This window comes from Nyctereutes procyonoides, unplaced genomic scaffold (assembly GCF_905146905.1).
Source record: "Nyctereutes procyonoides isolate TBG_1078 unplaced genomic scaffold, NYPRO_anot_genome, whole genome shotgun sequence".
NCBI lineage: Eukaryota > Metazoa > Chordata > Mammalia > Carnivora > Canidae > Nyctereutes > Nyctereutes procyonoides.
This window is the reverse complement of record NW_026575046.1, coordinates 67,923,710-67,948,976: the sequence shown is the minus strand read 5'-3', so window position 1 is coordinate 67,948,976 and position 25,267 is coordinate 67,923,710. Positions and strand designations below refer to the sequence as shown.

Here is a 25,267-nt window from a genome sequence, read left to right as displayed (position 1 = left end):
ATAGTAATAATTGCAGTAATGTCACAAATAAGATGGCCATTGCAGCATCTTTCTGGGATGAATAAGTTAATTATTCTTATTATTGAGACTTTTAAAAACCAAAAGCAAAACCATTTAACTTCCATGGCTTCTGAGGAAAAGAGAGAAAGAGCATGGCCATTAGTTAGGGAAAAAAAAAAAAAAGAGGTGAAAGAGGCAAAAGGCTTCATCTGACCAGCATTTAACCGTCTTCCTTTTGTGGGAACTGTGTTCCAAGAGGGCCCCTCTTGGCTGCTCCTTAGAGTATTTCCTTAGCTGAGGTTCAGAACATCCGCAAACAGCCAACTGTCAGTTTGGGAAGGTTTGGGAAGTATTATGCAAAAGGTAAAAAAAAAAAAACACAAAAAACAACAAAACCCCAAAAAACCAACCCAGTCTTTGACCGTTAAAAAGATACAACCTGGTAAATTTTCCTAGCCTTTAGGTTGTAAGGGCCAGAAATATAAAACTGTGTTCTCATGATTCACTGAGGTGCTAAAAGGAGAAATTTGAGAGCACCATATTGTCAGACACTTGGTTTTGCCCCAGACTCCAGGATTCGGGACCCTGTGATTCTAGGGAAGGGCTTTCCCTATTCAGGACAGATGGTAGTATTTGGTTTTTTAATGCCAAGGTGGAAGTGGGATGGGCTTGCTGGGGAAATAGAAGTAACAAAGAAAAGATCCTTCTCAGAAAGTACATCCAGAAAGGAGAGCTCATGTGAGGGGTCGAAGGAAGTAGGTTGGGGTATAGGGTGTGAAGTAACAGTTAGGGTCTTAAGTCAGATTGCCAAAAGTCAAATCCCACCTCTGTGTCTCAGTTTCCTCATCTGTATAATAGATATACAAATGATGCCTACTTCACAAGGCAGTTGTAATATGCAAGTAAATTAACACACATAACGTCCTTAGTCTAGTACCTCTGTCCTTTTTTTTTTTTTTTAAGATTTTATTTATTCATGAGAGACACAGAAAGAGAGAGGCAGAGACATAGGCAGAGGGAGAAGCAGGCTTCATACAGGGAACCTGATGTGGTTCAGGATCCTGGATCACTCTAGGATCATGCCCTGGGCTGAAGGCAGGTGTTCAACCACTAAGCCACCCAGGCATCCCTAGTACCTATGTCCTAATGAAATAGCCAACAGTGGATGCTCAGGGTTGTATGAGTTCTTTCTAAGCAATGTTTGAGTGCTTTTCATTGAGGTTGCTTATTCAGGGAATGTTTTCCATGTAAGCATACTTTCAGGTTATGTAGCTCTCTTCTTTCTAATCCAGATTTTCCTTAATCTTGAAGCATCATTTATTTATTTAATTTAATTTTATTTTTAAGATTTTATTTTATTTATTCATAAGAGACACACACACACAGAGAGGAAGAGACATAGGCAGAGGGAGAAGCAGACTCCACGCAGGAAGCCCGATGTGGGACTCGATCCCCAGACTCCAGGATCACGCCCTGAGCCAAAGGTAGATGCTCAACCGCTGAGCCACCCAGGCATCCCTTGAGTCATTATTTTTTAAGCCAATGTTGTAGAAATGGTGTAGGGGGCAAGGGCAGGTCACCTCAAAATGTGCCACTTTGACATGTTGATTGTTTTAAATAAAATTCACTTAAGAGAGAGTCAAAGCAAAAAGAACATTCTGACAACTATCTTTGTCTCCAGAAAGCAACAAATAAATCTTCCATGTGAAAGATTCCCTCCCTGTACCAAGCGGCACAGAGACATCTTATCATCAGGGATGGGAAATTTAGAGCCAAGAAGGCTGTATTAAGAAACCATTGTTACTTTACTAATTTACTATCCCAGCCCAGATTCCAGTTAGTATTCCTTACTAATTGAAGATTCCAAAGTTTTCTTTGTATTGTCAATTCCTCACAGATTTATTGTCTCTCTGTCTAAAAGGTCTAAAAACTGCCTGCCTTGGTCATTTCTTTGGGTCTCAATTTCATTATTGTGCCTCCATGTACACATAATTAAACTTTGGGGTTTTTTCCTCCTATTAATCTATCTGATGTCAATTTAATTCGTAGACTAGTTGGAAAAGTGTTGAAGAGTATAGGGACATTTTTCCTCCCCTACACAGCCATAAATGTACATAACTATTATATGTGATTTCAAATTTTCTAGTAGTGACATTTTAAAAAGTAAAACAAGTGACATTAATTTTAATATATTTTAACCCAATATATCCAAAATATTTCAACATATAGTCAATATAAAAATTATTAATGAGATTTTACATTTTTCCTTACTATATCTTTGAAATCCAATGTATATTTTACAAATATAACATATCTCAATTCAGATTCGCCACATGCGGCTACCATATTGGACAGTGCAGTTCTAAGTAATGGGAGGATAGTTCTTGGCAGTGAACTGGGATGGGCAAGTCAGGCTGGGCCCTGAGTCCCTCCCAGTCACCACTATGATATGTCCAAAAAGGCCTCTGGGATGGGGGTCTTCTAGTCATATGGAACAAAGAGGTTCTTGATGCAAAGCCTGCAAGTTCAAGAGTGTGGTTTTGAATTGTGATCTATTGAGCAAGCTCTTTGCTTGCCTCTAACCGTCTTTTCCTTTCTCCCCACCAGCCCCATCCTATCTGAAAAACTGTATCAGGAGTCCCCTGAAGTAGGAATTTTGCTGAATTGTTTTGTCTACATTCTCACCAGCCAGGAAGGAGAGACCACCCCATCTCCCCTTGGTGAAATGCCCTTCTGTCCAATTCAAGGAAATTTCAGTTTGGTGTTCAAAGTAGGATATGCCTTGGGGAAGGCTCACTTGATTTTGAGGACAAGACCTCTTCTCTTTGCCTCTTCAGACATGAATTTGAAAGTCTTTCCTCCAGTTTGTCGTTACAAGTTTGTTTGAAGAGGGCCTCATGTCCTTATTTTCAAGCTTTGGAAAGAGTGGAAGGGGCCTCTCATCTCCATGAGGTAGTAGTATTGTTACTTCCATGGATGTTCTTAAATCTGAAAAGAAACTCTATTCTTGTTTCATTTGTGATGAGATTGCCCTGTTTAGCCCACAGATCATATTTTCCTTCAGCCTTCCAGACTACTACTTTTTACCAGTCTTTAGTATTCCCAGCCCCATTGCCTAGAGGCGAATTGCTTTTATCAGGTAGTTCTTGAATGCTAAACTTTGATTCAACTTCTTTGGTCTTATTGTGTCCCTAGGGAAATTATCCGAAGAATGCTCTCCATTAGTAATTTTTAAAGTTAAATTTATGTCAACAATCAAAATATTTTTATTGAGTGTTTTTTCCTTGATTACTAACAGGATATACAATTTTAGTCTACCAAATTTGGCATACTCTGAGAAGGATGAAGAAAAAACACTTATTATCTGACTGTCTAGGAAATACCACTACTAACTTTTTGGTCATCAACAGTTATTTGAGCCCCATTATATTCTATACAGCCAAAACTGAAACTATATCCCTGGAGTAATCTAGATGAGAAGACAAGACTAGCACATGCAAAAAATAAGAATTATTCAATACAGAATGAATTCCTACACTCATTCATTCAGTGCCATGGGTGATGTACAGAAACATGTTAAACTGGTCTAGATGTTTAGTCCATTTAAGGATATAATCAAATATAGGTCATCAAATGACATATCACTGATGTCAGAAAAACAGCTGATTCCAGCAGATTCTATCTGTTTGGTGGAGGGTGAGCAGTATCCCTTCATTCTTTAGGAGGGGGTGAAAAGTTAAGATTGACCATAAAAAAAATTTTTACCACGTCAATGTAATAAATAACCTCACCATGCCGTGAAATTTCTAAACAGAACTTTATTAAGTGATTCTGTTCATTTTTCATGTTAATGACCAAAACCAAAAAAAAAGCAGGTGGGGGGTGGTGCATGGAGTTTGGCTAAAAATAAGAACAAACTAAAGTGCTGTAACTTAATTGGTAAATGCGGTCAGCCTCAGAGGATTGACATCAAAAAGCCGTTGAATATCTGGTTAATATTCTGTGGTTACAAATTAAGGGAGAAGAACTTCCCTCTTCCTTAGTGACCAATAACGTTAAACATAATCACAGGTATGTAAATGGAACTTCAGTGTGTGTGTTTGGGGGAGTAGGAATGAGGTTGGGCTGTGAAGCATAGGAAATATTGTCACTGGGTTTGGGAACTTGGATAGCTTGCTTCTCTGCAGAGGAAGCTCAGAGCCTTGAGGTGGTGAATTGATGGTGCGTTATGCGATTTGCTAGAATTGACAACTAGGTTTTGGGAACACATGGGGCTAGGTGCCATAGAGTAGGATATAATATACTGGCCATAATGGGGGATGAGAGGGAACCCAGTGTTCAAGTGAGTGGTGTGTGCCACTTTGAATTACCAAAGGCAGATCATGACAGTGGTAATCTCTGAATGGAAGGTGATGAGGAATTTGTCATTTCTTTTGCATCCCTCCCCCCATTGCTCCTCCCCAATTGCCTGCTTTTCCATAATGAGCATTTATTGATTTTTAATTAGAAAATATAATCTCCTAAAGATAAATAGTATTTATTGATAGATAGCATGATTTGCGGAAAAGAAGTCAAATAAGGACCTCCTTTCTTTCTTTTTTAAAAAAATTTGTACTTATTTATTTGACAGAGAGAGGGAGAGAGAGAGAGAGAGAGAGAGAACATAAGCAGGGGTAGTAATAAGCAGAGGGAGAGGAGAGGGAGAAGCAGGCTTCCAAATGAGCAGGGATCCCGACTTGAGGCTCGATCCCAAGACCCCAGGATTATGACCTGAGCCAAAGGCAGACGCTTAACCAACTAAGACACCCCAGAGCCCAGGACCATCTTTCTTGGTCATTCCTTGAACCATCCAGGGCCTGGTTGGTTCCCTCTTACCCACATGCCTACTCCTCTTTCTTTATGTTTGAAATTTTCTCTAAAAGATTTGTTTCCAATATTTTTAACTCTGTGAAAATATTTCCAAGAGAAGGAACACATTCCCCCATCCCCAGCTATTATATTAATAGTATTTTTCACATGGCTCTTTCATTGCAAATTTTGGTTCTTTAAAGCCCTATAATTTTTGGAGCTGGAATGTCTTCTACTAGACTCAGGTAGCAACTGAGAAGTTCTTTTATGCCTTTTTAAAATATAATTTATTTTTTAGAGCATTTTTAGGTTCACAGAAAAATTGAGCAGAAGGTACAGAGATTGCCTATATACCCGCTGCCCCTTGTTCTTCTTGTCAAATTATAGACCCAAACTATGATGGGGGAGCTCTGCCCCACCCCTCTTTCTAGTCCAAGATGAAAACCCTGAAGTTATTAAACTTTTAGATAACAACACCTGGGCAAGCTTCTTGTTTAGGACAATGGAGATCTTCAACAAGGAGGGACCCTCTTCTAGTTGTGTGGCTTTAGTGATAAGAAGGGAAGAGCTAGTGAAGGAGCCCAATGGGGGATGCCTGGGAGCCTGTGCCCTCTCTCAGAGCACCACTCTCCAGGGACCCATCCACTGATACTCTATAAAGGGATTAAGAATACAATAGTCACCACTCCTTTGGGACCAAGACTGTTTTGGTCACAGACTCCCCATCCGCTTAAGGGGTGGAGATGGAATGAGAGCAGAACTGAAAGAATGGGAAACTCAAAGGTGCCTGGTATCCATGACTAAAGAGGTCATTTTTTAAAGAAAAATTCTGGGGGGCAGCCCTGATGGCTCAGCGGTTTAGCTCCGCCTTCAGCCCAGGGCCTGATCCTGGAGGACCTGGACTGAGTTGAGTCCCACGTCGGGTTCCCTGCATGGAGCCTGCTTCTCCCTCTGCCTGTGTCTCTGCCTCTCTCTGTGTGTCTCTCATGAATAAGTAAATAAATTTTTAAAAAAATTTGGGGGGGGGGGCACTTGGGTGACTCAGTTGTTTAAGCATTAGCCTTTGGCTCAGGTCATGTTCCCAGGATTCCAGGATGGAGTCCTGCATCCAGGCTCCCTGCTCAGCAGTAAGTCTGCTTCTCTCTCTCCCCCTCTGCCCTCCCCACTGCTCGACTCTCTCTCTCTCAAGTAAATAAGTCTTTAAAAAAATAAAATAAATTTTTCCCTCCAAGGTGATGTTTTCTTATATGAACTCTGAATAAGATAAAGATATTTTTATAAGTTTGATTTTTTTTCTTTAAAAAGCACTTTGTTATGAAAACTCTAAAAAATATATTAAGGTAGGGATACTAGTGTAATGAACCTTGATTTTTCTCATTGCTCAGCTTCAGCAATCCACTGCTATCCCTCTTTCATCCCCCTCCTGAAACTGGATTATTTAGAAGCAAATCATAATCATTTTCTCATTCCAAACAGAAGTACCTCAGTATGTACCTCTAAAAAAAGAAAAAGATTAAAAGGAAGACCTCTGATGACTTACAAATCTTCATCTGTCACTGACTGTGAATTAGGAACCCTGAGTTCTAGACCTGCTTTTGCCAATCACCAGCTGTATGACCAGCAGCAAGCAAGACGTGTACCTTTCTGGACATGCACTGTTCCCACCTGATTGGTTTCTAAGGTCTCCTCCCATTCTAGAAATCAAATATTCACGCAAGGGTCATTTTTTAAGACTCTAGAGACATAGATTTGGTATGGGGTCTATTTGCTCTTGGGTTTTTTTTTTTTTTTGGCACAGTGCCCAGTTCAGAGTCAAGATCTCCAGTGAAGACCTAAGGAAGTCCTAGCAGCTGCTGAGTGCAGAACCTTTAACTTGGAGCTTTAAAAAAGAAATGAGTCTTGGAGCCGTCCCTCGGAGTTGTTTTGTGCTGCCCTCAGTATCTCCTCTGACAACCTCAATTCATCTTAAGTGTTCTGCTGAGTTGTGATGCAAGGACGTTTCAAGTGCTCTAAAACAATCTGCTTTTTAAAAAGACCACCTTTGGGGCGTCTGGGTGGTTCAGTAAATTGAGTGTCTCCTTTTGACTCAGGTCATGGTCCCAGGGTCCTGGGACCGAGCTCCCTGGTCAGCAGAGAGCCTGCTTCTCCCTTTGCTCGCTGCGCACCCCCTTCCCTTGTGCTCTATCTTAAGTAAATAAATAAATAACATCTTTCTTAAAAAATAAAAAGACTACCCTGAAACTAATAACTAGTGAAAAGCCATGTTTGCATGAAGAGGGGAGGGGGCAGGCACATTGATTGCTTTTTAATTATTTTATTTTTATTTTTATCTTTAAAAATATTTTATTTAGGGGCGCCTGGGTGGCTCAGTGGATGAGCATCTACCTGCCTTTGGCTCAGGGTGTGATCCTGGAGTCCCGGGATCAAGTCCTGCATCGCGCTCCCTGCTGGGAGCCTGCTTCTCCTTCTGCCTGTATCTCTGTCTCTCTCACTGTGTCTCTCATGAATAAATAAAATCTTTAAAAATTTTTATTTAAATTCAAATTGCTGACATATAGTATAACACCCAGTGCGCATGCTATCGAGTGCCCTCTAAAGTGCAGGTCACCCAGTTACCCCATCCTTCGACCCTCTTCCCCTTCTGCAACCCTTTATTTCCCAGAGTTAGGAGTCTCTCATGGTTTGTCTTCCTCAGTTTCCCTCTGATTGTTTTTTTTTTTAGATGCTCAAGGAATAAGGATGCTCAATTTACAGGCAAATCAATTGAGAGTGAAGTAAAGTAGGTGTATTTAAGGTTGCCTGGTGGGGGCACCAGGTGGCTCAGTGGTTGAGCATCTGCCTTTGGCTTCAGTGGTGATCCTGGGGTCCCGGAATTGAGTCCCGCATCAGACTCTCCTGCTTCTCCCTCTGCCTATGTCTCTGCCTGTATGTCATAAATAAAATAAAATATTAAAAAAAAAGATTGCCTGGTAAATGAAGGATTAAGTCTGGAGAAGAATTTGTCTTTTAAAATTATGGAGAAGAGGCTTACTGTAGAGGGTATGGTTTAGAGACAGATGATCGTTTTTGGTTAATGGAGGAAATTTGCGGCAAGAAGATGGTAGGTATCCAGCGCAGAGGAGCACCGCCAACGCATCCCTCACAGTGTGTGCCACGAGCTTTCCTGGGCCCCTCTCGTTGGCTTTCCTCACCACTGTCAGTACTAGAAGGACAGCACCAAGGAGGTGGCCACCATCTCTCAGTTGCTAAGTAAGGGAGGCAAGCTGGGCCCCAGGACTTCTGGCCACCACTAGTTTGTCTCGCTCCTCTACAGCTTGAAGCAGGGACTACGGACATGCACGTGAAGGATGGCTACCTTGGAAAAGAAACAGCTGGTTGTCAGTGTCAGTGGGAGAAGAGAAATGTTTGAGAAGACTGTGCCATTTTCTGTTTCTTAAAAGATTTTATTTATTTATTCATGAGAGAGGCAGAGACATAGGCAGAGGGAGAAGCAGGCTCCCTGAGGGGAACTTGATGTGGGGCTCCATCCCAGGACCCCAGGATCACGACCTGAGCCAAAGGCAGACGCTCAACCACTGAGCCACCCAGGCGCCCCTGAGCCATTTTCTAAGAATTACCAAGGCCCATAAAAGAAAAAAAATGAAGGACGGAAATATAAAAGGCCGCCCAAATGACCACAGTGAAGCTCGAGCTCTACCAGTTCTGAGGCTTTGCAGGGTTTACGGAAGCTACTGACGGGGATTAGTGTTCTGCTGCCAGGGTTTTAAATTGGGAGATAGGGTTAAAAGGGGCCGACGATGAAGGCCGTTACTTCAAGCTGAAACCACTCTCCACAGTCGGGAGTTCACTGGGTTTGTGAATTTGGGGGCTGGTTCCAACTGAAGAGGAGCCCCCTGACGCCCTTCTAGCTGGTTCTGAGGACCCTCATGGACTTCACCACAGCCACCCAGCGATTAGGTTCTGAGGCCTGTCCTTGGCAGGAAATGGTAAAGGAATCAGCAGGAAGCTGAAGACAAGAGAAGGGAAACTCCTCCCTCCCGCCTGAGGTCTGGAGGGCGAGTGTGTGCCTGGCAAGGGGGCCTGTAGGGAGAGGCACATCCAGGGGGAGAGCCTTGAATAGAAGGAAACAGTGTGCACCCCCGGGGCCAGAACGCAAGATAAACTCCCGTGTGTATTTTCTATACCCGGGCTTCCTCTGGCCTCCAGAAGTGTAGGTATGATCCCCAGGACCTGGAGAAGGGGGCAGAGGCCAGTGTGTTTTCTTAGCTCCAGCAGCCCACTGAGAGGACCCCCCCCACACACACACCTTGTTTCTGATTCCCTGGCTTCTTCCCGGCCGGAGGACCCCAAGATCAAGTTGGGCAATTCTATCAAGAGAAAAGATGAAAAGTATAAAAGGAATCAAATTGATAAGAAATACTTTGTGTGAAAGAGCAGAGAAATGCAAGATCTTTTTTTTTTTTTTTTTCTTTCCTGTTTTACCTAGCTCTTGGCAACCCAAAATCCTCACTCACTGTTGAGGTAGAGGGAGAGCCAGGGATCCAGTGGAAGCATCTGCGTCCAATAAGAAACCAGTTATCTGAAATCTGAGAAGACTTATTTGTAGATGAGAACTCAGCTTTGAACTTTCACTTCTTGAGCTTGACTCAGTGAGTTATGCTAAGCCCGATGAAAAAGAAAATTAGTACTTTATGATGAAGGTCCTCAGCAATGAAAAGGCAGCACCTTAGCTCCCACTCGTCCCCAGTACAGCAGACTCTTTAACAAACTTGTGTTTAGATTATTTATTGAAGAAAGGAAAAACAGACTGTACTGAATGTTGATTCTACCGTTTTAGTGGGAAAAAATTACTAATAGGCAAGTGACAAACAACAAAACTTTTGAAAAAGCAGACCTGGGGAGAGTCCAGTGCAGTTTCATAATGGGTATGAATAGTTTGCTGTCTTCTTCTTCTTTTTTTTTTTATCGTTCTGGGTTTTGATGTGGATCTCTTTCTATTTGTTCAGGAAATTGTGACGTGTGTTCTGGGCAGGGTTTGAGGTTTTGGAACTTTTTCTAAAAGGGACAGAGTGCACCCTGCTACATTTCCTAATCGTGAGGTTGGTGTGTGAGCAGTAGAACTGAAGTGAACTGGTCACGATGCAGTTGCTCCTCCAGGGCAGTAGGCTTGTACTGGCTCTTGCCCTCCTCCTGGTTTTGGATTTTTCAGTTCAAGGTAAGACCCAGGAATCTTGTCCCCCTGTAATCTTTGTAAGCCCTGGGGATCCACACAAATGATTGTATTCATTTTAAGGTACAGAATGTATTATATTATGGGAAAGGAGGCAAAGAGAGAGGATTTGGGGGGTGGGCTGAAGTCCCTAATGTGAGTTTGGTTAAGTTTGGTACCAAGGAAAATGAAACTCTGAGGCAGGTGTAGCCTTGTAAACTCTCACAATGATTGCGACTCGCTATTTTATTGTTAGATAAACAGGTATAGTCAATGAACTTTTAAAAATTCAAGAAGGAAAAAAAATTCAAGAAGGTCAACTGATGAATCACTAAATTCTACCTTGGAACTAATCATACACTATGTGTTAACTGAATTGAATTTTACGCTACTATTTGAAAAAACTCAAGAAAGGAATATAGAAAATGACCTGTTGAAGATAGCACTGCTGAGTGTTTTGGCATGTTGACCTGTCCCTAAGGGTTTATATCAGTCCCAAGTTTTATTTTATATTTTATTTATTTATTCATGAGAGACACAGAGAGAGGCAGAGACACAGGCAGAGGCAGAAGCAGGCTCCATTCAGGGAGCCCGGTGTGGGACTCGATCCTGGAACCCCAGGATCACACCCTGAACCGAAGGCAGAGGCTCAACCACTGAGCCACGCAGGCATCCCAGTCTCAAGTTTTAATATATTATGGTGGTGTCGTAATTACTGCAACAGTGGGAAATGACAGATATTAAAAATCAGAGTAAATTTCTATTTTTTCCTTTTTTTTTCTAATTTAGTTCTTAGTGAAAATTCAATTGTGGTTAGACATAGTACAGACCCTCCCAGTTTAAAGAGAGACCAAAGAATTTTAGTGTTTGTGCTGTTGCTGGGAGATACATTACATCTGGAAATTTCTTGTTAGATTTCTTTATCATTCAGGGTTGTTTAGTCAGACTGAAACAACTTCTAATCCTTATGACTAAGATAACAGAAAGGATCAGTTTGTAAAAAAAATATAATTTTTTCTCCTTTGGTAAATAAGGGATTATGTCTAAATAAGGCAGAAGGTCATGGCCTGATATATAGATGGGAGAATTTGTAGTAGAAAAATATTTAAGTTCCCCCAATTTGTACAGGAAATATTGACTCACAGTGACAACATATGTCCTGGATTTATTTCTTCAAAGTGACTTCTAGTTGTCTTGTTCTTACTTCTGATGGAAATGAGGTCGTACAGATAATCTCACATACATTCATTATGTACTGGAATTTATAAAATAATTTTCTTGTTATGCAATTATTGAAAATAACAGCAAGTGTTGCTGAAACTTTTTTACTAATCTGTATTTTTTAAAGTACAAAACATTACTGATTTTAGGGAATAGGCTTGGATCTTTTAGGGAAAATCTTGAACTTGATGAAATAATTCCCTAATATGTTCTGACAAGACCCAGAGTAATGAGGTCTATATATGTAGCAGACCTGAGTGACCAGTTGGTGGTGGTGGTGAAGGGTCTACCCCTGCCAGAACTAAATCAGTCTTTACATATTCAAGATTTCCCCAAAATATCACATTCCCCACTATGATTCAGTAGGTAAACCTAGAATTGAAACAAAAACATTCCTGGATGCCTTGGTGGCTCAGGTCATGATTCTGGGGTCCTGGCATCCAGCCCCCTGTCGCGTCAGGGCTCCCTGCTCAGCAGGGAGTCTGCTTCTCCCTCTCCCTCTGCCCCTGCTCATGCTCTTTCTCAAATAAATAAATAAAATCTTTAAATAGACAAAAATGTTCCTTATGTAGTAGGTGATTCATCAGAAAGAAGTGAAGAAATCATTATGAAATCGTATAAAGTACTAGCATTTATGTCATCATCTGGTAGGTTTAGCTCTTTGTTGGAAAAGGAACCAAAAAAAAAAAAAAAAAAAAGGAAAAGGAAAAGGAACCAAAATAGATAGAATGAATGAACTGAAAAACTAGGGTATTTCCAAAGGAGGAGTGCACTTGGTGTTTGGAATTAAGGGTTTGTGCCTACATCTGAATAAGAAGGGGAATAGATGCCCACCCATGGCTGCGTGTGTGACAGCAGCTCAAGGCAGTAATGCAGAGCCACGCCACTATTTCCCCATACATTCTTGTGATGCCAGATAGGATTCGATAGTATTCTTTCACCACCTTAAAAAAAAAAGTTTAAATATTTAAATCATTGGTTTGACTGCACTGCTCAAACTAGGCTTTTGGCTTGTTTTTACTGAACATATTCAAAACATCTTAGGTGACTGTATTAGTTTACTAAGGCTGCACAGTACCCAGACTGGTGGAGCTTAACAGAATTGTTTCCTCACATTTCTGGAGGCTGGAAGGCCAAGATCAAGACGTCAGTGGAACTGTTTTCATTCTGAAGCCTCTCTCCTTGGCTTGCAGAAGCCCATTTTCTGTGTCGTCACATTGTCCTTTCTCTGTGTGTCTGTGTTTTGATCGCCTCTTCTTAGAAGGACACCAGCTTTATTGGATTAGGGCTCATCCAAATGAACTCATTTTAACTTAATACCTCTTTGAAGGACCTATCTCCAAACACAATTCCATTTTGAGGTATTGAGATTTAGGACTTCAACATATGAATTGAAGGGACATAACTCAGCCCATATCAGTTACTCTAAGTCAAACCCAAGTAAAGACATTATGTAAAATCGTGTCTATCAGGTGCAAAGAATGGGAAATTTGGCATTGCATGGGGATGCTGGAGAGCACAGGTGGCTACCAATTTAATGTAGAAGTCTAGGGGATTACTGATTATTGATAGGGTCTGTGAATCCTAAACTCTTTTATTACCTCTTTTTTAAAAAGATGCCCATAAAGAGAGAAAATGGAAAATCCATGAGCAGGTGTGGCCAGATCATGCACTCACTCCACACTCTTATAGTAGATACCGATTCTACCCATGTGTGCTGCTATTTGCACAGTGATTTCATGTTTGTTCTCTTGTAAATGATCATGTATTCCCTGTGAGGAGGAATTAACAACAGTTTATAGAGGAGAAAACTGATCTTGCATTCACCACCTCATTTGCTCTGCAGATCAACCTCTTGCAAAATATTTGAAATTTGCTTTAGGCCATTACAACTAATTAATACCAGGCAGAAATGGTCATCTGATTTCAGGGCAGAATTAACTTTCTCCTGCAACTTGGCTGTCTTCTAGGTGGATTAGAGATTTTCTTTCTTTCTTCCTCTCTTTTAAAATATCTTTTTCTTAAGTAGGCTCCACACTAATAATGGAGCCCAATGAGGGCTTGAACTCATGACCTTGAGATCAAGAACTAAGCTGAGAACAAGAGTCAAGTGCTTGACTGACTGAGCCACCTAGGCATACCTTTAAGGATTTTATTTTTAAAGTAATCACCACACCCAATGTGGGATTTGAATTTATGACCTCAAGATCAAGAGTTGCATTCTCTACGGGGTAAACCAGCTACACACCCCAAGATTTTCTTTATTTAAAACAAAAAACTTTGCTTTGACTATAAACTTGTTATGAAGTTTACCACTGAATTGAGGGATAGAGTGAGAGAAATTGAAAGTAAACTTAGAACATAAATAGTTGGGATCCCTGGGTGGTGCAGCGGTTTGGCGCCTGCCTTTGGCCCAGGGCGCGATCCTGGAGACCCGGGATCGAATCCCACATCGGGCTCCCAGTGCATGGAGCCTGCTTCTCCCTCTGCCTGTGTCTCTGCCTCTCTCTTTCTCTCTCTCTGTATGACTATCATAAATAAATAAATTAAAAAAAAAAGAACATAAATAGTTGTCAAACCATACAAGGGTGGGGGAACCTTATCTATCTTGTAGAGTTGATTGCCCAGTAGGGCAATGATGTCTGTTTCAATGCTACCAAAACAATGAACAAAATGGTCTTTTAACCACCCCCCTCATGGCATTTTCTGCTTAAGTTTCTGTAACACACCTATAGCAACTCTCCAGTAAGAATAGAAAATTGGGGGGTGCTTGGGTGGTTCAGTGGTTGAGCATTTCCCTTCAGTTCAGGTCATGATCCTGAGGTCCTGGGATTGAGTCCTGCATCGGGCTCCTTGCAGGGAGTCTGCTTCTCCCTCCACCTATGTCTCTGCCTTTCTCTCTCTGTGTGTCTCTCATGAATAAATAAATAAATAGAATCTTAAAAAAAATAGGAAATTGGTAAATTGTGATGATGTTGCAGGGGAAATTTGGTACTATGATATAAAAAGATGCAGAGAGGAGCATCTGCCTGGCTCAGTTGGTAGAACATGTGATTCAATCTCATGGTTCTGAGTTTGAGCCCCATGTTGAACATGGAGATCTATTTAAAAAAATAATAGAATAAAAAGGGAACAAAAATATTTTTGAAAAAAGATGCAGAGAGATGACTGGAGTAATGTTCATTCACAGAAAGCATTTTTGTAAAGCAGGACTAGCAACTGTGTGTGTGGTGAGGGAAAGAATTCTAAATAAACACCATTCTTTTCCCTGGAATCCAGAAGATCTAGTAGGTGGGGCCTTTGAGAAAGATAACCTTTGTGTCCGCTAGCATTCTCCTTTTAGTTTTTTTTTTTTTTTTTTTCAATTACGGTAATCGTAAGACATTTCTCTCAAGCAAGATAAAGTTAAGGTATTCCCACAACGTCAGGGGCTGAAAGAAACTGTTGAATTCACATCCTGCCAACATCCTTCAACAGATATGCAGGGAACTTTGTGTCCGTAACCATGCTCTTTATTTAAAGCCTACTGAAAAGGATTAGCCCCAAATTAGATAAACTTTTGGTGGGAGTGAGGGAGGGGACCTCTACCTTTGGTTTCTTCACAAGTTTTTATTTTTTTAAAAAAGATTTTACTTATTTATTCATGAGAGGCACGGAAGGAGAGAGGCAGAGACTTAGGCAGAGGGAGAAGCAGGCTCCACCCGACTAGGGACTCAATCTCTGACTCCAGGCTCACGCCCTGAACCAAAGGCAGTTGCTCAACTGTTGAGCCACCCAGGCGACCCTCTTTACAAGTTTTTAAACAGCTTTATTGACATAGCCTTCACAAACCGTACAGTTCATCCATTAAAGCATTTAGAGGCGCTTGGGTGGCTCAGTAGGTCAAGTGTCTGCCTTTAGCACAGGTCATGATCCCAGGGTCCTGGGATTGAGCCCTGTTCCCTGCTTGGCAGGGAGTCTGCTTCTCCCTCTCTTGCTCCCTCTCTCCCTGGCTTGTGCTCTCCAAGTCTCTCACTCTCAAATAAATACATAAAATCTTTAAAAAAAATACAGATACATGCAACTATCACCACGGTCAATTTTAGAACATTTTCATCACCCCCTGAAGCAAAGCCCCTCATTTTTTAAAAAGAGATTTTAAGTAATCTCTACACCCAAAGTGGAGCTTGAATTTATAATCCTGAGATCAAGAGTCACATACTCTACCAACTGAGCCAGTCAGGCACCCCAAGAAGTCCCTCCTTATACATTTCAAAAGAAATTTGAATTCTGGGGAGTAATTTTGTATTTTAGAATTTGTTTTCACTAATCTGCCAGAGGTGCATTTGTTATACCAGTGAAAAGATATGGTCTTTCACCCGGATGCTTCCTTACAAAGTTTTAGTTTTACTTTTCTGTTTAACTTCCTATCTATGCAAATATTACCTCAGTTTGATATTCAGCACATCAATTGCATGTAAAGGAGAATGCCTAGACCTACTCTGTCCACCAAGCACTTGAAATGTGGCAAGTCCAAACTGCAATGTGCTATAAGTGCAAAATATACCCCAGATTTGGAGACTTACATGAAAGAAAAATGTAAGATACTCCTTAATAACTTTTATATTGTTTATATGTTAAATTGTGATATCTGAATAAACTGGCTAAGTAAAATTGTTGACATTACTTTCACTTGTCTTTTTGACTTAAAATTAGGTCTGCTAGAACACGAAAATTCCATAAGTGGGTGTCTTACCCTACTGGGCAGCGCTGTCCTAGCCAGCAGAGTGTGAAGCCGTCGCCCTCTGCTGGAGATGTTGGATTTTTTTATGCTCTGCAATGCGGGGCTTCTATGTAACAACCAGGTCCAAACTTAGGCTGCTTCAGGAAAGGATCAGCGAAGGAAAAAGAAAGAGAAAACATACTAAATGCCATGCGCAAAGATTTGTGCTAGATGCTTTACATACTTTTGTCTCATTTGAATGGGAACTTTTTGGGACACTATTATTCATCTTTGAAAGATGAATAGTAGAATGAGTACTTAAATTTTGATCTCTATAAGCTGTCCACTAGCAGAGATTGGTTCCTTGGTCTTCTTCCTCATCAGGGAAGTTACCGTTTAAAGAGCTCTGACCATGGTAGTGGGTATTATTCTAAGAAACTAGCATTTATATCTCATTATTAGATCTATTACTGTCCCCATTCTATGGATGAAGAAATTGAAGTACAGGGAGGTTAAGTAAGTTGGTCAAGGACAGAAGACAGACTGGGTGTCATCTTGCTACCTTACCTCCAGTCTCCAGGCAGTGACAGAGTCAACCCATTTTTTAAAAAATATTTTATTTATTTATTCATGAGAGAGAGAGATGCAGAGACACAGGCAAAGGGAGAAACAGGCTCCATGCAGGGAGCCCGATGTGGGACTCGATCCCCGGTCTCCAGGATCAGGCCCGGGGCTGAAGGTGGCGCTAAACTGCTACACCACCAGGGCTGCCCAGTTAACCCATTTCGAATGACTAGCTATCCCAGACCAATATGGTAAGTGATATTCAGGAACCATGGGGAAGATTGTGATAGAACAGTAGTTACAAAGGAAAGAAAGATAGGAAGAGAGAAAATGGGAGAATATTTACTTTCTACATTAGAATCTTTTATTTTTTAAAGGAATATTGTTAATTAAAAAAGTTTATAAGACAAAATGAGACATCACCAGAGTCCACCATTATATTTCTGTGTTATTTCCTCAGATTTCCCCCTAATATCTGTTTGTAGTAGTTGCATTAACAACTATTATGCAGAGTGGTAATTCTGCTTTTCCACTATTTTTATTTTTTACTTATTTGTTTTTAAAGATTTTCTTTATTTATTCGAGAGAGAGAGAGAGAGAGAGAAGGGCAGAGACACAGGCAGAGGGAGAAGCAGACTCCATGCAGGGAGCCGGACATGGGACTGGATCCTGGGTCTCGAGGATCACACCCTGGGCTGAAGGCGGTGCTAAACTGCTGAGCCACTGGGGCTGCCCTCCACTATTTTTATTTATTTATTTATTTATTTATTTATTTATTTATTTATTTATTTTATTTATTTATTTTTCACTATTTTTAAATATAGATTTTCCTATGATGCTCCAGAATCTTTTCTATAACCGCTGCTTTTTTTTTTTTTTTTTTTTTTTTTTTTTACCATTTGGTGTATATTTTCTCATATGAGTGCCTCATTATCTGAGTATTTGCAGATGTTTTGATATAGTTATTTCCTGTTTGCCTATTTTAAATAAATAATAAAGTGAACAGCTATATGTATCTTTTATACATTATGTTTTATTTATATATCTATAGATATTTAAATATATATCATAAATATATTGATGCAATAACGTGGTAATGCTGTATTTATAAAATTAATCAGAGATACTAGCTAGGACAAAGCTGAGCACAAATTGACATAATAGAGACTCATAAAGAAGGATATTTTCAAAAAAAAAAAAAGAAGGATATTTTCAAAAAGTTCTGTGGTTCTGCAATCTCTTAAGAACAAAATCCTTGGTCATCCTATTGAGAGGTAAAGTGAACTTGACCTTGGTAGAAGCTCCACATTTCAACCTCTGATAGCTGCTGTCAGAAGAGAACAGGACATAACTTGTGCATACTTTCCTAGAAACAGATACCTCGGGGGAGAAAAAAACCCTCCAAACTCCAAAATTCATGATCTCTGGGGATGTTGAGTAATGAGATTAGGGGTAATTTTTCTTTTCTTTTGTTTGCTACATTTTTCAAAATTTCCCAGAGTGAACACATATTTTTTTCTAACAGAAGTGTTATTTTATTTTTTTTCATAAGTGTTATTTTAAAAAATAAAACCAAAAGCAGTCTAGATGTAAGGAATATCTAAACAGACTGTCCTCCCAATTAGTCCTTGAGTTAAAACGTTGTCAGGAAACCCGCGGACGAGTGGCTGTATGAATCCATTTATGTAAAATTATAGAAAATAAAATGTAAACTAATTTATAATGATAGTGGATTAATGGTTGTAGGGGGCTTGCGGGAATGTGTCAGGAGGAAGGAGGGGACTAGGCAGGATTTTAAAATGGCCTGAGGAAGGTTCCACAGGTATACAGATATGTCAAAACATTAAACTGTACACTTTAAATGTGTACAGCATATAATATGTCATTTCTACCTCAATGAACCTGTTAAAAATAAAAATCATTAATTTTGAATAGAGAAGGCATATATATGGCTCAAAAATCAAAAGCTTGAAAAGAATATATATATATATTTTATATGTCATTTCTACCTCAATGAACCTGTTAAAAATAAAAATCATTAATTTTGAATAGAGAAGGCATATATATGGCTCAAAAATCAAAAGCTTGAAAAGAATATATATATATATATATATATATATATTTTAAAAGATTTTTATTCATTCATGAGAGACATAGGCAGGGGGAGAAGCAGGCTCCCCATGGGGAGCTTGATGCGGGACTCAATCCCAGGACTCCAGTATCACGACCTGAGCCAAAGGCAGATGCTCAACCACTGAGCTACCCAGGTGCCCCTCAAAAGAATATTTTGGAGTCAGTGTCCTTCCTTCCACTGTCTTCTGCCTACCAATTCCCTGACAGAGGTAGTTTGTTGTGTATCTGTTCAGAGGTTCAATATACATATATTTAAGCATATATGTAAGTGTAGTCTTCAAAGCACAAGCACACAAATGTTATAACACAATGCACAGTGTTCCTTACTTTCTTTTACCCTGGAGAATCTATATCAGTATCCGGAGAGCTGCCTCATTCTTTCTTTCTTTCTCTCTCTCTTTTTTTTAGATTTATTTACTTATTCTTTTAGAGAAGTGAAGGTTTCACAGCTCACCAGTAGCAGAGCTGGGATGTTACTACAGGCAGCTGATTGCCAAAGCCTATTCTAACCTTAAACTCTGGGCTACTTTTTATGGTTGTTGGGAGGACAAGTGTATATAAAAGGTTGGCACAGGGGATTCCTGGGTGGCGCAGTGGTTTGGCGCCTGCCTTTGGCCCAGGGCACAATCCTGGAGACCAGGGATCGAGTCCCATGTCGGGCTCCCTGCATGGAGCCTGCTTCTCTCTCTGTGTGTGTGTGTGTCTATCATGAATAATAATAAAAAAAAAAGTTGGCACACAGTGTGTACTCCTGTTATATTTATGATCATAAAACCTGCCCACACTTTATCTTCTACCAAATTCAGAATCAATTTAATCAAAAATTTCTTAGGGACAGAGTGATTAGAAGCTGTGTATGAGATACTTATTAACCATGTGGGTTCCTTGTTTGGACAGGTTCTCCTGTGAAGAGAGCCACGTACCAGTGGGTACACTGCAGTCCTGACAGTAATTCTGCAAACTGCATTGATGAAAAGGAACCAATGTTTGACCTACTTCCAGGTGAATCCAACAGAATCTTTCCTCTGACTGACCGTTCTTCGTAAGTACACTTTCTCTGATTTTACTTTCACCAACCTCTGTTGAGATCTTGCCTTGGAGATGGGAGCATTGTCCAGAGTGTTTTTCTTCAGGCCCTTGCTTTGATGGTTTGGTTTTCATTGCATGATACATGGTAAAACAGTACTGTATTTACTGGTATATGAGTGCAAGAATGCATGATTCATTTATACTTTTGCAAGGTCTTTTCATGGTAGCAAGACAAAAAATCAAGTACTCCTCACCAACAAGTATTGAAAATGATTTAACGCTATTCTATTTATATAAGTAGAGCATGTTATACATTAGAATCCAACAGAAGTCTGTCAACTGAATGGATAAACAAAACGTAGTATATCCCTGAAGTGGACTATTATTTGGCCAAAAAAAGGAACAAAGTACCGAGACATGCTATAACATGGATGAATCCTGAAAACATTATGCAAAGTGAAAGAAACTAGACACAAAAAGCCACATATTGCATGATTCTATTGATATGAAATGTCCAGAATAGGCAAATCCATAGAGGTAGGAAATAGATCAGTGATCACTGGGGGCTGGAGGAGAAAGAGGAATACAGAGTGGGGAATACAGGTACAGGATTTTTGAGGGGTGATAAAAATGTCCTGAGATTAGGGGCACCTGGGTGGCTCAGTGGTTGAGCATCTGCCTTCAGCTCAGAGTGTGACCCCAGGGTCCTGGAGTCAAGTCCCACATGGGGCTCCTCACAGGGAGCCTGCTTCTCCCTCTGCCTGTCTCTGCCTCTCTCTGTGTGTCTCTCATGAATAAATAAATACAATATTTTTATTTAAAAAAAGATTTATTTATTTATTCATTCAGAGAGAGTGAGAGAGAGGCAGAGACACAAGCAGAGGGAGAAGCAGGCTCCATGCAGGAAGCCCGATGTGGGACTCAATCCCCAGTCTCCAGGATCACACCGCTGCGCCACCAGGGCTGCCTTAAATACAATATTTTTAAAAAATGTCCTGAGATTAGATAGCAATGATTAGAAAAAAAAAAAAACCAAACAAACCAAGAAATTAGAGAAAGGAAGAATAAATGGGCCGTGACTTGTCAAAGAGAAAGCCAAACCTTCTTGATCAAACAAAATCTGCTTTAAACTTACAAAAAAAGATACCAGTAGGAATTCTTAAGTAACAAAAATTGAATTGTCTTAGAATCAATGATTTCAATGAAGATCAAGGTTATATAACATACGGCAAAAATATATTATGAAAAGGATAATCATAAAAGGTTTAATCTTTGATTTAGAAGATTAAACCTAGAAAATCACTCTCCTTGAAGCAGGGTAAATAAATCCTCATGCCCAAACCAGGTAAGGCCCTCATCCTGGTGACTCTCTTCATCACTGGCATTTGCTGCATGAGAGAGGATATCACCATCCTCAAAATGCCACTCTGTAATCCTGCTTCTGTGCTTCTACTTTTAGTTCACAGAATTAAGCCTGAAACTGAGTTTATAGCATTCTCCATTATTTGAACTCATGAGTTTCCATAGTAATTCATTTAAATCTAAAATGTTAGAGGAATAACGCAAGTTTTACAAAACAAGTATTTTACATCATTTCTTCTCTTCTTAAATCTCTATGATTGGGCGGCCCCGGTGGTGCAGCGGTTTAGCGCCGCCTGCAGCCCAGGTTGTGATCCTGGAGACCCAGGATCAAGTCCCATGTCGGGCTCCTTGCATGGAGCCTGCTTCTCCCTCTGCCTGTTTCTCTGCCTCTCTCTTTCTCTGTGTCTCTCGTGAATAAATAAAATCTTAAAAAAAACCAAATCTCTATGATCTTCCCTTTCCTCAGCCAGGAAATTTTCTTCTTACTCTCACACTCCTGACACTTAAGAATGAATGAACAGTCCCTGCTCTTATATTGGTCCTGAGCCCATTTGCCCTCCCATCCATTATTTCTCCTTTTTCCTTCTTGCTCTATTAGGTTGGGGGTGGGATGAGGCATCCTATCGTCTGCCTTTCTTAGGATCCCAGATTTGTGGTTGAGTTTGGTGAATGGAAGGCAGAGGAGGGAGACTGGGGTGCATGGGAGGCAGGGAGAGACTGGTTGTTTCTTCTCAATCCCAGCCTTGGGTGGCACCTCTGGCAGGGCTGTGTCATCCATGGCTTCAGCTCTCACCAGATGCTGGGCTCAGGCAACACCACCATCTTCTATTGTCCCTTTAGCCCAGAGAGAAATAGTTTCTGATTGTCGCTCATCTCTGGGTTTCCTATTTGGCTTCCACTGCTCTTCCATCACACGTATAAGTAATTTCCTGTGTTAGATACTTAGATGAGTTTCCTGATTGGACTCTGACTGTGGCAGCTTCCAAGGCCACTTTTCCTTGTACTGGGTATCCTATCCCCACACATCTTCTCTAGGACTTCAGTTCTGCGATTCCTCCTCTGAGCCTAGGTTCTCCTTCCCATAAGTGTGCTGAATTTCTCTAGCATCTTGTACAGTTTACCAGGTAAAGTCTCTTCTTTGACTCTGCATCCTTTCCAGCTATTGCTCTGTTCTCTGCTCCTCTTCCCAGTAACACTGAAAGGGATGCTTCCTGTCTCCCACTCCGTCTACCCCTTCTGCTTGCTTGAACTTCCACTCAGAATGCTTGCTAAGGCCACAGTTACTCCTGGTTAACACCACCACTTTACTTTACTTACCTACTCCTCTACTTGGTCAACTTCATTACCTTCAAAAACAGTTGACTGCCTCCCTCCCCCCACTGCTTTGAAATACTTTCTTCTCTGGGCTTCCATGGCCCCACCTTATCTTGAGTTTTCTACTTCCCTTATTGTTCTTTCTCCTCTGTTCAATGTTTAATGTATTGGTGTGGCTCCAGCTCTGTCCTGGACCTCTTCTCTCCCTGCATGGTTTTTTTTAGGTGGCCACATCCTGTTCCATGGCTTCTACTATGGGTGTGCATGTGCACGTGTGTGTGTGTGTGTGTGTGTGTGTGTGTGCGTAACCACCACATCTGTTTCCAGCTCTGATGCCTTTTTCCTGACCTCACAATCTAATCTCCTGGTCACCCTCTATTACATTCTTCTATTTCACTTCTCTGCAAAAGAGAAGTAAAAATCATAAATCATATTCTCCTGATTTATTCCTTTTTTATTGTCTGTCTGCCCCAATAAATTATAAATTTCTTGAGCAGGGACCTCATCTATCAATCCCCATTCTATCCCAGGCACTTAGAACAGGGATCAGATGTTTAGTATTTACTGAATGCATGCATGAATGATGCTCTAATCTGTTATATGGCCCGTAGTTCCATTATTTCCCTGGGAAAAATGTCCCACAGACTATGAAACTAGATTTTTGTCTCTGATACTTAGTTGCCTTGTTCTACCATTGAGGGGTAGCACCATTGCTCTGGTCTTTGGTGCTGAGTGGACTTCTAACCACAAACTGAACCCAGCTGAATGAATACACTTTTTGAGAGGAAACTGAATGTCAATATGGAGGCAAACATAATATTTAACTTGTTCCAAAGAATTTAAGAATGAGTTTGTTTAAGCACTGTGAATTATTAGATGTTTTGTAGAAATTTTAAATTAGAAAATAATGTCATCTGTCTGGGCTAACTTACACTTGTTTGTCCTTTCTTTGATGGAAGAAAATGGGAAAAATCATCTTTTTAAAAAAATAAATGACCTCTTAAAAGTAAGTTTACCAAATATAGGATAACTATACTAATTATAAGAAAATTAGCACTGTTTATATGAGTCTGCAATGCATAGATGTTGATTGATAAATGCAATGAGTTAAGTATAATAACTATAGGCAAACATGTAGAAAGATTTCATTTTTTTTTGTTTTAAAGCACTGAATAACTGGGAAACTTTAATTTTTAATTTGAGCAACTGGATGGCTACATTAATTTTCTATCTTAAAAATTTATTATGATTATCCTTATGTCTCAAGCTTTACTTTTTTTTTTTTTCATTTTTCTATCTTCAGAATGTCAAGATCCCAGAACTTGAATGATATCTTTCCTATTTCTGAGGACTACTTTGGATCTGGCTCTGGCTCTGGCTCTGGCTCAGGATCTGGAAGTGGCTCTGGAAGTGGCTTCTTACCTGAACTTGAACAGGAATATCAACCAGTAGATGAAAACAATGATTTTTATGATAACTTTAGGCCTCTTAAGAGAAATCTGCCCTCAGACAACCAGGACTTGGGCCAAGATGGACCAGAAGAGGATTTTATTATATAAAAGAGAGGGTTTCCCATCTTGATGTCAGGGAATGCATTCAATATATTTTATGTACCATAGTTAAGTGATTAATTTTGGAACAAGAGGTTTTATAGAAATTTTAAAACATCTGAAAAAGAAGTGTAGGTTTTATCACCCTTTCCCCCCCTCATGAATTCTTTTTTTTTTTTCCCTCATGAATTCTTAAAGCTTCCTTTATCTATCCTATTGTCCTGGAAAATACCTGTATTTCCTTTGTATCATGTTCAACAAATATCACTATGAAATGAACCAGAAAGCCTATGTCTATAAAATTGCAGTAAAGAATAAATTATACTATTTAAAAAAAAATCAATTTGAAAGGCAAATTGACAGGCAATATTTCTGTAAGTCTTCAGAAACATGACTCTGGTTGTGAATTATAGATATGTCTTGTCTCTTATGAAAATCCAGATGAAACACACAGTAAATTTAGAGTGGGTTTTTGACAAGTCCAGTGTAAAGTGTACTGCTCTTATGTTACCATCCAATGTGTTTGTAGAGCTGGTGGACTTTGTTGAGAACTATGATTGCTGTTACAATGAGAAACTTAAGACCCAAATTAAAGCACAGCTGTACTCTCATTACTTCATACTGCTTTACTTTTTCCTTAGATATCTGTGTATTTTCAATCGTTACCCTATTAAAGCAGAACTATAACCAATGTGTTAAGCTGTCTGGGATCTCTTGTTCTAAACTCAGGAAATAATTATTTTTGTTCAGATGTTTCTAGAAGTCTTATTCATAAAATATCTATGAGATTATTTTACAGAGCAGTTTGTAACTAGAATCATCCTATTAATTAGCAAATCTAGGGGTACCTGGGTGGCTCAGGTCATGATCCCAGAGTCCTGATCAAGTTTTGCATCAGGCTCCCTGCAGGGAGCCTGCTTCTCCCTCTGCCTGTGTCTCTGCCTCTCTCTCTCTGTGTCTTATGAATAAATAAAAATTTTTTAAAAAATAAAAAATAAATAAAGCCACCATGTAGGGCACCTGGGTGGCTCAGTGGTTGGGTGTCTGCCTTCAGCTTGGGTCATGATCCTGGGGTCCTGGGATCGAGTCCCACATTGGGCTCCCTGCAATGAGCCTGCTTCTCCTTTGCCTATGTCTCTCTCTCTCTCTCTCTCTCTCTGTTTTTCATGAGTAAATAAATAAAATCTTAAAACCCCAAACATTTGTTTTAAAAAAAACCCCAAAACTAGCAAATCAAGAAAACAATTATGGGAAAGCAAGAAGTTTATTCTTGTTCAAGCACTTCCTCTTCTTGAAGGCTATTCCCATCTCTGTTCCCCTGAGTTCTGAAAAGCT

At 40.1% G+C, this 25,267-nt stretch overlaps 1 protein-coding gene and 1 long non-coding RNA gene across 3 annotated transcripts in view; one reads left to right on the top strand and one right to left on the bottom strand.

Annotated features, from left to right (window-relative positions):
- Positions 1-25,267, bottom strand: part of LOC129509900 (uncharacterized) — a 64,072-nt gene that overhangs the window by 19,651 nt on the left and 19,154 nt on the right. For both annotated transcript variants that reach the window (XR_008664433.1, XR_008664432.1), the window contains exon 2: positions 16,014-16,135. This is a non-coding gene — a long non-coding RNA (uncharacterized LOC129509900). The remainder of the gene's footprint in view (positions 1-16,013; positions 16,136-25,267) is intronic.
- On the top strand, positions 9,911-24,623 carry SRGN (serglycin). The gene is made up of 3 exons (XM_055325801.1): positions 9,911-10,063; positions 19,575-19,719; positions 23,686-24,623. Exons 1-3 carry the CDS (start codon positions 9,988-9,990, stop codon positions 23,939-23,941), a joined length of 477 nt encoding a protein of 158 aa, XP_055181776.1. The 5' UTR covers positions 9,911-9,987; the 3' UTR covers positions 23,942-24,623.